The 12548-nt window shown below is 33.2% G+C and overlaps 2 protein-coding genes across 2 annotated transcripts in view; one reads left to right on the top strand and one right to left on the bottom strand.

Moving 5' to 3' along the window:
* The window catches only part of HELRODRAFT_185827 (hypothetical protein), an 11485-nt gene extending 4006 nt beyond the window's left edge, over window positions 1-7479 (top strand). Inside the window, exons 8-21 of the mRNA XM_009025143.1 lie at window positions 206-352; window positions 941-1002; window positions 1775-1848; window positions 2353-2458; window positions 2700-2794; window positions 2949-3025; window positions 3258-3302; window positions 3665-3794; window positions 4392-4461; window positions 4860-4970; window positions 5770-5902; window positions 6378-6465; window positions 6602-6988; window positions 7014-7479. Of these exons, the coding sequence (XP_009023391.1) occupies window positions 206-352; window positions 941-1002; window positions 1775-1848; window positions 2353-2458; window positions 2700-2794; window positions 2949-3025; window positions 3258-3302; window positions 3665-3794; window positions 4392-4461; window positions 4860-4970; window positions 5770-5902; window positions 6378-6465; window positions 6602-6754 (1291 nt within the window). The 3' untranslated portion in view covers window positions 6755-6988; window positions 7014-7479. The remainder of the gene's footprint in view (window positions 1-205; window positions 353-940; window positions 1003-1774; window positions 1849-2352; window positions 2459-2699; window positions 2795-2948; window positions 3026-3257; window positions 3303-3664; window positions 3795-4391; window positions 4462-4859; window positions 4971-5769; window positions 5903-6377; window positions 6466-6601; window positions 6989-7013) is intronic.
* Window positions 7480-7855: 376 nt separating this feature from the next.
* On the bottom strand, window positions 7856-11202 carry HELRODRAFT_176895 (hypothetical protein; the record flags this gene model as incomplete). The annotated part of the gene is made up of 2 exons (XM_009025142.1): window positions 7856-9984; window positions 11070-11202. The coding sequence occupies 2 exons, from the start codon at window positions 11200-11202 to the stop codon at window positions 7856-7858; spliced, it is 2262 nt and encodes a 753-aa protein (XP_009023390.1).
* Window positions 11203-12548: the final 1346 nt, after the last annotated feature.

The following is a 12548-nucleotide window of genomic DNA, read 5'->3' as shown; positions in this document are numbered from 1 at the left end:
CTCATACACGCACACACACAATCATTCATACACATCTTCTCTATCTCACACACACACACACTTCTTTACACATCTTTCTTTTCTCTCTCTCTCTCTCTCTTTCTCTCTCTTTCTCTCTCTCTCTCTCTCTCTCTCTCTCTCTCTCTCTCTCTCTCTCTCTCTCTTTCTCACACACACATTTTCCACCCTTCTGACATCATCACAGCACCTCCTGTCCATCAGACATCAGCTCCCGACTGACCGAGGTATATGCCGAGTTGGAACGTATCGAGGCCGACAAGGCCCCTGCGAGGGCCGCCATCATCATGATTGGGTTGGGCTTCAAATCCGACCAACAGAGGAAACCCACAAAGTGAGGCCCTCGTTAAATTAGGAATTGAACTGAATTGGAATACCCTTTAGGGACCCTTAGTTATAACATTTATAATTTCTTTGACGTTTTACTCCTATTTTAGTTAACAATATCTTTCTAAATAACTTCAAATTGGCCAGGGTACAAGGAATTAATTTATCGACTTTGGTCTACAAGATCATTTCATTCTTTGCATGATTTGTTTCTGTTTAATTTGATTTAATGAATAAATTGCAATTGCAATAATTACCTATAATAATTGTTACTTCAAGTTTAAAAGCACTTACATGTGTTATTTATTTTTACGACAATATTTTAAAAAAATTTATAGCCACTATAATATACAATATTATAATACAATATAATATAATATGATATAATATAATATAATACAATACAATATAATATAATATAATATAATAATATATAATATAATACAATATAACACGATATAATATAATTCACAATATACGTTTAATTGACCATAAGAAAGATAATTATTATAACTAAAATAATTATTACAAATTGACCAAAAGAAGAATATTTATTATTATAATTATAATATGACGATTTACTCACGGCGTACAGGGAATTTTCTGGTGGATGGAGAATGAGGTTGTCATTGGCCCAGGCACTCTTCTCAAAGTTGGCTCCTATACCTATATTCAATTTACATATATTACTTAACTTGTAATACTTAATTTGTAATATTACATTAATTAAGGATGTAGTATATTCTACCCTATTGGACAATATATTTTATGATATACCCAGTTATATATCCATCCAGTTCATTATTATTTACTGCGCTATTAATTTAAATACACCTTTGTAAATTTAATTTAACAAATTACAATTACATTGTAGACATGTTTAATATGTACGCGCGTTTTACATGTTAAATGTATTGTATTTGTATTTTATATGTATATGTATATATATATATATATATATATATATATATTTTATATATATATATATATACACATGTATGAATTTTTGTTGTATTACCAATAGTTTTTTGATCAGAATAATTTTTTTTTTCAAAATAAAAAAAAATCTTCCAGACCCGATTTACTTCTACTTGATGGTTAGTCCGTTGTTTTTCAACTTGTGATTATGTAATGTAATGTCATGTAATTGTAATTGAATAAATTATTTACTAAATAAACCCGCTATTTTTTTATTTTTTGGTTTATTTAGCTTTTTATAAGTATTTTAGTAGACAAAATTGTAATAATAATAGTTTTGTAAAATGGTATCAATTGTTTAAAGTTACGATGTTCCAGTTATAGCGAAATGGAATTAGACTGAAAGTGTAGTATTTTTAGATGATGGTTATTCATGATGAGTGTGTTTTACTTTATTTAAATTAATTGTATTTTTTAATATGTATAATCACTTTATAATCACTTTGTAATCACTGTATGATCACTTTAGAACCGACAAACATGTTGGATATGAAAGCTGTCATATGGTTGGAAGATTATTTGCAGGTTAATGTACTTAATAATTAAATTATTCTTTATAATTTATTATAATTATTCTTTATTTCTCAATTGCTATTGCGAGGTTTTAATTGAATGTATATTATGAACAAGTATAATCTGTCCATCCATCTATCTATCTATTTATTCGTTTATTAATTCATTCATCTGTTTATCCGTCCGTTCATCCATCTTCCATTCATTTATTTAGTTATCAATCCATCCATCATTCTGTTGATTCATTCTTTTATTCATCCTCCATTCATATATTTATTTCTCAATCCATCCACTTATCAATCTATTCATTCATTCATTTTTTCATTCATTCATTCGCGAGAGGAAAAGTTTCATTCATCCATCCATTCATTCATCCATCTTCCATTCATCTATTTATTCATCAATCAATCCATCCATCCATTTTCATTCCTTCATCTTCCATTCAATTATTTTTTTTTATCAATCCATTCATCAATCCATTCATTCATCAATTCATTCATTCATCCATTCATTCAGACCTGGCCTTCCACAATCCTCGTCGTCTCTCACGACAGGGCCTTCTTGAATAACGTGGCCACCGACATACTCTACCTCAATGCACAAAAGATCGAATCTTACAAAGGTATGTGTGTGTGTTTGTGTGTGTGTTTGTTTGTGTGTATGTGTGTGTGTGTTTGTGTATGTGTGTATGTGTGTTTGTGTATGTTTCTTTATATATATGTGCGTGTGTTTGTGTGTGTGTGTATGTTTCTGTATGTATGTGTGCGTGTGCGTGTGTGGCCACAGCAGTAGCTGGCAGGCAGCTGATTAAACGACGTTTAGATGTTTCTTTCCATGGAATCTTATAAATCTCAATTCACCAGGCAATTACGAAGACTTTTGTAAAACGCGAGAGGAGAGGTTGAAAAATCAACAGCGAGAGTACGAGGCTCAACAAACTACCAGGGAACATCTACAAGTATCTCTCTCTCTCTCTTTCTCTCTTTCTCTCTCTTTTTCTCTCTATTTTCTTTTCCCTTTCTGTGCGCTTTTCTATGCCTGTGTGTCTGACTGAGAGATCCAATCCAACCATCTAAATCAATCACACCACCATCACCATCTTCTCAATACAGGTGTTCATTGATAGGTTCAGGTACAATGCCAATAGGGCCTCACAAGTTCAGAGTAGAATTAAGGCGCTTGAAAAGCTGTGTGTATTTCTTTTTTTTTCTTGCTTTCTGTTGAATCTGTTAAATTATGAACCTCTGGTGGCACATTTGATGTATTCTTTGGTCGTCGTAAATATTTTTATTGATTTAGATCGGTTTCTAGGTCATTCCATTTTTGTTAAATCAAATTTTTCTTACATATTACTTCAATCCTAATATAAATTTCAAATTTAACTAATAAAGTTGATTGACTGATTTCAATTATAATAACAGACCTCTGCTAGTTCCAGTTGAAAAGGAATCAGAAGTTATGTTTAGGTATTTGGTTTTATTTTAATTGATTCGACTTTTTTCTTATTGATCCATAGTGAAAATTACATTCTTTTTGTATAGTAATCAGTGATATCTTCAACGCACACGCACGCGCACACACGCACACACACACATGCACTCACACAGACACACATGCACACAAACAAACAGACACACATGCACTGACACAAAGCATATGTAAGGATTTTTTTGAATTTGAATACAGTCATCGCATAGCACAATCAGGCGCTTTAAACCCTTATGACATAACATTTAATATTGTTAATACTGAGAATGCTCTCACGTAATTATTTCTACAAATTATTATGTTATTATTATTATTATTATTTATTTATTGTAAAATTCAGATTCCCCGAAGTTGAGAAACTTCACCCGCCCATCCTGCAGCTGGATGAGGTTTCCTTTTATTACGAAAAGTCCAAACCCATCTTTAAAAACGTTAACCTATCGCCAAACATGGACTCCAGGATTTGCATCGTAAGTCTTTTCCTACCAACGAGAATCATTAACCTATGCAAAATTTTTTGTCGTTGAGGTGTGATTTTTTTGGCGTTTTTTGCTAAGTCTTTGCTGTCTTAAACATTAACAATAAGAATAATAATAAGTTAAAAGAGAACAGTCGAAAGAGAGAAAGAAAATGAGAGAGAAAGAGGGAGTGAGAGAGAAAAAGAGCGAGAAAGAGAGAGAGAGAAAATAGCCAATAAGAATAACATTCCTTTGCCAAATTATTTTTCGTTGGGGTGTGATATTTTTGGCGTTTTTTGCCAAGTCTTCACTGCCTTTAAGCCAATTTTTGATTGAAGTTTCACGCAGCCTGATGATTGTTTATTTTTGTTGAAAGTTTTTTGTCGGTTCTGTAAGTTTTTATTGTTTTAAAAAAAAACATTGTTGCCAAATTACCTTAATTTATGTTCTGTTCAAAATGACGCAAGTGTTCAATGTGTTCTCATCTTTATCAGATTGCATTTCATTGCTAAATTTGTCTTTCAAGCTAACTTTAGAAAACTATTTTCACTAATTTTCATTCATAATTATTTTCAGTTCTGTCTTAATTGATCAAGTTTAAATTTTCAGGTTGGGGAAAATGGCGCAGGTAAAACAACACTGTTGAAAGTCTTATTGGGAGAACTCAGTCCAACATCTGGTTAGTTGGTTGGTTGTGACTCTGCTTCTGAGAAATTCGAATGAAGAAGGATAAAATAACCTTCTCTAATTTCCTCAACCAATAAGTATTTCTTTTCACCTTTTTGGCAACTGATATCTGCTATTCTCATAATTTTTTTGTAGGATTGTCTGAACAGTTTTAAACATATCCCTGATTAATCGTGTCTATTCAAGTCATTCCATTGTATATACAGTCTAGATTGTTCCAACCTCTCTCTCTCTCTCTCTCTCTCTCTCTCTCTCTTACTCTCTTTCTCTCTCTCTCTCTCTCTTTTATTCTCTTTCAACCGTTCTCTTTCAACTTATTATTATTATTATATGATGAAATTATATTACATGATTATTATGTGACTCGCGAAAGTTTTGTTTCTACAAAAGGTATAAGACACGCACACCGCAATTTGAGGATTGGCTACTTCGGTCAGCACCACGTAGATCAAATGGATCTCAACATTAGCCCTGTTGAAGTCCTAGCCAACAGATTTCCTGGTACGTTGAGTTTGAATATTTTTTGGGTTTTTTTTTAAGATTTTCTTACGTGTTTTATGTTTGAAATTGTCTTTGATGATGTTTATATATATATATATATATATATATATATATATATATATATATATATATATATATATTTGATGTTATGCTGTTAGTTTTGAAGTGATGAAAAGTTCTGACATGGCGAAGAAAAAATTTCTTGGTTCTTTGCGTCTGAATTTCAAGTTTTAATTAGATTGTGTTACGTGTTGCACTGTTATGACATTAAACTGTTATGTCCTGGTTATGACATTAAACTGACCCTCACTGCCTTGTGAGGGATGTTGGATCATCAAAGGCTAGGCCCACCGCTTATAACTGTGGTTGCGTAAGGAAGGGCGTCCTGCGTAAAAATTAGCCAAATAAATTACTTATGATGAAATGGCGTCGAGGGGTATTTCGGTTTCATCATAGGTAGCCAAACGGCAACCCCAGATCTTGGGGAAAATGTCGTCTAAACGTGTGTTGTTGTTGTTGTGTTGCACTGTTGTATGTAATGTTTTATGGTTATATGTGGAATACAATTTTGTTTTTTTATGATCCATCTTCGAGATTATGCGAATGAAAATGACGGAGTTGAATTTCAAAATTCAAAAGAGGTAAAACTACATAAGAGATATTAAGATACTTAATATAAATTTCCTAACAACATGCAACTGAAAGTCAATTCAAAGTTTAAGAAAAGAAAACTAAATATTAAGGATGACGAATACATTATCCATGAATGACACGGTGCAATTCGTAACTGATCCAACAGGCAAACCAGTAGAATATTACAGGACACATTTGGGATCGTTTGGGATATCAGGAGAACTTGCGTTGAGACCTGTGGTCAGTTTATCCGGTGGACAAAAGAGTCGTGTGGCCTTCGCTCTCATGAGTCTCACAAGGTTTTTCTCTTTTTCTCTCTCTCCTCTCTCTTTCTCTCTCTCTCCTCTCTCTCTTTCAACTGTTCTCTTTTAGCGTATTGCAGTTATTTTTTTTAGATTTTTTTTTTTTTTTTCTGTTAATTTTCGTTTTGCTGTATAGAACCGGTGGTACAATTTAATTGTTTTCTGAAAAATCTACTTGATTCTAAAGTTTGATATGTTCTAAAATAAAGTATTATCATATTATTAGTTAGTTCGGTCCATATAAAACTTAGATTTAAGTCGTTATGTTACTATTTTAAAGGCAGGTAGGTAATTTGTGTAAGTGATATTTAATTAGGATAGATGTGGTTTTCATATTGGGAACTATGCTATAGAAACGTTCATTAATCAACTTAATCGGTAAAACTCTCTGCCACTCAATTATTAATTGATTAATTAATTAAACGTTTAATTAATCGATTAATTATGATTTATTGATCAATTAATAACGCAGTCCCAACTTCTTCATACTCGATGAGCCAACTAATCACTTAGACATGGAGACAATTGAAGCTCTCACCAAAGCACTGGCCAAATTTCAGGTTGATGTTATTTAGACAATTACCACTGATATCTTACTGTTGTACACTGTTGTACCTTAAAATGTTTGCTACTTACATTGTTGTATTGCAAGATGTTTAGGCATCTACCTATTACTGAAACTTGAAAATGTTTTAGGGGGGTGTGTTGCTGGTCTCCCACGACGAACGCCTGATACGAAGAACATGCGATGAGGTGTGGATATGTGGCAGCCTGGGTGTGACCAGTCTAAACGGAGGACTCGATGAATACAAGAAACTCGTCGTCAAGGAAATCAGCGAAGCTCTTTGATCAGATTTTTTTTTCAATGGAGACTAATTTTTTAATTTAATATGCGGTGGTAAATTTATCGATATTTGTAATCCCGTGTCAGAGTTTTTGATACGTATAATTGTTTGAGTGGATAATTCAGTAATTTGTTTAAAATTTTTAGGCAATTTATATTTTGCTTATCCGTTTTGTTGTCTATTCTTCTCTCCGACCACCAATAAACGCATTCGATATGAGTTTAGCAAAGTGTCAAAATTATTCATTAGGTTGTTCCGCGAAATCGCAGTGAACATCTCAGCAGCGGTAAAAGTCAATAAGAATAGCTCTCTAAGCAGGCGCCGTTTCTTTCTGTGATGTTTCTCCTCATGTTTTACCTGGTCGTCTTTAACGAAGTTGCAAAATTGTTATTTAAACAACTATTTTTATTATATTCAATAAATATTATACATTCTAGTGCTCGTAGAAATTAGTTGCTGAAATATGACGTCGGCTTACGGCTGTGGCTTACAGGGTCTCATAGAACTCTTATGATAGCGGTTGTTTGTACATATAATGTTTTAAATAAATCAATATATTCATATCACAATTATTTTTGTTAATATAAATATAGAAACTACTTTTGGTTCGGTGAAATACATTTGTTTACTGAAGCCATAGGTTGGCTTGATAGGATTGAACTTGATTGGCTTGATTGTATTTCACCGGACCAAAAGTATGTATTTTGCATATATAAAATAATATGAGACACTGACTCAGCAATGTTGTCAAACTACGGCTCGGCTACTCCTTGACATTCTTTTCTCTATTAATTTGTTACACTTTTTTCGGTAAATTATGCAGTTGTTATACCAACGCTGGGCCGTTCACGTATCACTCCTTGCTCGTTTAAAAGGAATTTTAAATATTGGTGTGGCGAAGTGCGTACATCCACACCACATGAACTTTAAAAGCCAGGAAACAATGCAAGATATAATAACATTGGTACTCATCTACATATGCCATTTTTACTAAAAAAAAAATCTTGTTCAAACAAAATTTTTTGAACAAGTTTATCGATTTGTCAAAATGTAATTGTGACTATTATATAAACGATTAATTCAATATATAAAGAGTATTTAATACTTATATAGTTATGAGAGATACATCGTCTGATGCCACAGAGTAATCCGTATCTTGGTGAACGACTTTCAATTGTATGGGGTTGAGAGGAAGACTGTAGAAGAGCTGATGGGTCCACTTGTTACTCGACAGCTCGATGTAGGTGTGCGTCGTCAGGAAGTTGTGGACATCATTCGGCAGCACGTCCTCATCCACCTCAACTGATTCATCCAACAAAACTATTAACCTCTTGCGTTTCAGTTCGATATTTCTGTGCAGAGATGTCTGAAATTCAAACATGCAGTAGGTACTTTTGAGGAAATTGGACGTCAGAAGACAAACGACTCTTTTACTGAACGTTATTGCTTCGACGATGTTGGCGGCGATTGACTGACCGCCGATGAAATCTTTTTCATGATAGCAGACGTGGTAACCTTTGCCTTCCATCAGACGGACCAGTTCAATTCCTCTCCTGCGGTCTGAATAGGAGCAGCTGACGAATGCATCGTATATCATGTTCTCACCTATGCATTCATCTCTATCGAGCAGATGGATGTTCAGATATGTGTTCAACTCTACTTTAAATTTTTTAATCAACACAAACAGAGCTAATAAAAGCAACACTCCAGTGAGGAGTGGGATTAACAAACTGATGAGTAACCTGCTGGGTTTTGGGCAAAACTCCTCCTCGCTTACGGAGAATAAGCTGCGTCCAGAAAGTGAGCCTGGTGTCCTGCATAGAACGCTGTCAGGTGTCAGCAGAGTGATACTTTGGTTCCATAAGTTCATCATCCATTGCTTCAACCATTTATTTCCGCAAGAACAATCCCACGAGTTGTTGTGTAGGCTGATGTGCTTCAGCATGCGAGAATCGTTCTTCAAAAAATCTCTTGGTACAGTAGTCAGGAAGTTTGAATGCAAATGTAACTCTTGTAAAACTTTGAGAGATTTGAAGACTTGGAGATCTATTTTTGTGATTTTGTTGTAGCTCAGATCCAATACAACCGTGTTGTTGAAATAAAATCGTTCGTCGATCGTTTCAATTGAATTGTGACTGAACGTTAAATTGTAGTGAAACATTGAAAAGTTCCAGGTTTTTGTTTTCACAGGCAACATCACTGGCAGATTGGACATGTGATTGAAGTTGCAGTTGATGTACATGCTCTTATAAAATGGGATTTCCTTACATGCGCATCCATCTGTGCACTGATCCATGTCACATTGGAGTTCTTCTACTGGGATGACCATGAACTTTATAGGAATCGGCTGGAAACGTTTTTGACAATGAACACCGTCGAATATCGATTGGAATAAACTCCTGGTAATCGTTATCACCTTGTAATCAACGCAATCACATTTTATCGGGTTGTTGTATAAGCCAATTTCAACTTTTGTGTAGGTCCTACGACCGAAGAAGCACAACGTATCCGTTAGAGCAGGAAAGTATATCGCTAAGTCAGTGATATGTTTCAACTGATTGTTGTCTAAATTTAACTGGTGAGATAAAAACCTTTTGTTGTACTTTTTGCACGTGAAGAACCATTTTTTCCGATTTGAAAAGTTGGAAATGTTGTTGCTATCGAGATCAACAATGGTCTCATGTCCAGACATTGCTCTGACGAAAACCCAGGCATCTACATTCGTTAGCGAATTAAAACTCAAATCTATCTTTTTCAGTGATAGAAGATCAGTTTCGTTTGAAAACACATCATCGTGAACTGAGCTGATTTTGTTGTTCTTTAAAATAATCTCTTCAAGATCGTTCAGTCCGTCAAACAGACCTTTTTGCAAATATTCGATTTGATTATTTTGAAGAGATAACTTTCTCAATGTTTTGAGCTTGTTGATGCAACCATCTGGAAGAACTTTCAAACATGAGCTATCAATCGAAAGGTCCAAAATATTTGAGAGAGAACAAATCATTGAAGGAATTTCACTTAACGGAGAGTTCGTTACGACTAAAGAGGTCACACGACTTTTTATTTTCAAAACTTCAGAAAGCTCATTCTGGAAATTATATTTCTGACGGTTTTGCAACGAGACATCCTGACACTGCTGCCTCATGCAGCCATCCAAACGAATCGACGTCTCGTCTATCTGGCAGTTGATGCACGTCTGAAACGCCGATGATGAACAGAGTTCACTCGAATTCGCTGATGGTACATTCCGTGAAATAAAAAACCAAAAAATTAAGATGAACAACCTTAAACATTTCATTTCAAAATCATTTTAACGTAAATTACCACCATTTTCACTAACACTTCCTATAGCACTATCCTTTCAAACAGTTCCTCGAACAATATTTCTTCAAAAAGTTCATTAAATAACTTTTCTAGCTTTCGAGCTAGCGTTAACTCTCATTAACAGCAAGCAGTTATTCTCAATTCACAATGTCTAATTTATACGGCATGCAAACAACATTAGCTATAAAATGAAGCAAATATACACAACATACATTTTATATACAAACACAATACACACACACACCACACACACATATATACATATAATATAACTATGTGTGTGTGTGTGCAATTATTGATGAAAATCAGAGCATATATGTACTTATATATATATATATATACATATATATATATATATATATATATATATATATATATATATATATATATATATATAGGGCTGTGTATTAATTAGATTTCACCTGTTCAAATCCTCAATTACATTTTATATTAACATTAAAAGCAGCATTTAGTAGCAGAGTAACTATGTGATGAAAGCTCACGGCTTTTTGAAGTCATTGAAACAATATTCTGTCGGATATATTTTTGTAATTATACATTAAAAAAACTAATAATTATTATTATTATTACTATTTGCTATTATTATTTACTTAAATACAATTAACCTAGTAGCTCACTCTCTTGTCGTAACTGCCTTGTTAAACTTCGCATTTCTTCGAATTACTCATATCGCTGGCGCTGAATAAACATAATCTAAGCTAGTTAGTTGGCAAACTCTATAAATAATTGACTATTCACTACGCGCGTTCACTGATTGCTTACGAGATAACCATATAACAAAACGTTCATTTCACTGTGAACGTTCAGTTCAGTCTCTACCTGAATACAATATTATTATTTACCGATGGTATTTAAGAGAAACTAGGTTGCATGATTTTTTTCAGTAGTAGCAACCAGGCCCGGATTTATTAGGGGAATGGAATCTTTTTTTCTTTCTCGTGCCTTATCCTTTCAGTACATTGGCGACCCTCGACCTCCAAAAAACCGATCTTTAACACTTTTTATTAGTTGTTTCAACAAGTGACACAAGGACTTCACGAATGTTATTCGTTGTTGACCGCGATTTCTTTTCCCCGCAATCTTTTCAGTAGTTATTAGATTTTCCATTTTTTCCTTCCGAATAATGTGACCAAAAAACTTTAACTGCCCCCGTCGGATTATTTGTAGTACTTTCCTCTTTTCATAGTCAGACTGTTTTAATACATCCTCATTCGAAGTATGAGAGGTCCAACTAATTTTTATAATTCTTCACAAAAACCACATCTCATCAGCGTTAATCTTTTTTCCATTTCTATAAAGGAAAAAATAGACAGGGCTTATGATAGAGCAGGGTCGGGCGTAGAGTAGGAGAGGCCCCATGGCATCCAAAAGAAAATGAACCCACAAGAAAGATAAAAACAAATTATTTCGCATTTTGAACAAAAATACTTCCAATATATCTTTGGTAAAATTAAATTTAGGAAACCAACAGTTTTAAAGAATGATGTGCTTTTGTGTTTTAATATAGAACATGCACAAATCACATGCTAATGTTTGATATGAGCTGAATATTATAAGTAAAGTAACTATTGTTAATATTAAAAAATTAACTTTGTTAAACAATTTTCGTCGGAATAATAAACATTTTTTAATCGTGTTTAAATTTTATTCATCTTTCTTACCAGTTTCCAATTAGGTGCCATTATGAAGTATAGCTAGCATTCTACTGTGGTCGTTGAATCAAAAGAAAAACGGTCGTCTTTAGGCGTAAAGTGTATTAACAGTCGTTCAATTTTTCATTAAAAATAGTATTTTATGAGTCTATTCACTTAACAATTATGTTTATATTGAAATGTAATGATCTAAATCTTTAAGTATTAGTAAGCCGCTGTACGATTATAAGCTATATGGGTTTATTGGACTCTTGTTATATGGATGATGGTCGTTCATTGCAACATTACTTCAATTTGAAATAAGTTCATCAGTGTTTTAACTGTTTAAGTGTTATATTTAATTAGGCGTGATAAGATTTTTATAATTTATTGTATTAACGTTATTAATTACGTAGCCTCATGATTGTTGTTTTAATCAAACTTACTTATAAGATCAAGCACCTAGTGTTTTTAAGTAAAATATGTAGAGTCAAATTTTTTTATTCTCTACGTAGTATTTATCAGATGAGATACGTTAACAACCAACACACAATGTAGGTAACATAACATAGCTTAACACAAAACAATAGACCCAGACACAAGCCATTATCCTTGCAATTAAAATTTATACATTGATTCATACAATGTCATTGCACTTTGTAATATTAAATATATATTTAAAAATTTACATAAAAAATTTATCAATTTATCAATTACAATCAAAATTAGAAATTAAAAAACTAATGATATCTAGTTAAAAAAAAGCGTTAATTATACAAAATGAGAACATTGAGAGTAGTGGCGAATCCAGAAATTTGTGGA

This window comes from Helobdella robusta (assembly GCF_000326865.2).
Source record: "Helobdella robusta unplaced genomic scaffold HELROscaffold_40, whole genome shotgun sequence".
NCBI lineage: Eukaryota > Metazoa > Annelida > Clitellata > Rhynchobdellida > Glossiphoniidae > Helobdella > Helobdella robusta.
The sequence above is the reverse complement of the archived record's forward strand: the minus strand, read 5'-3'. Positions and strand labels throughout refer to the sequence as shown.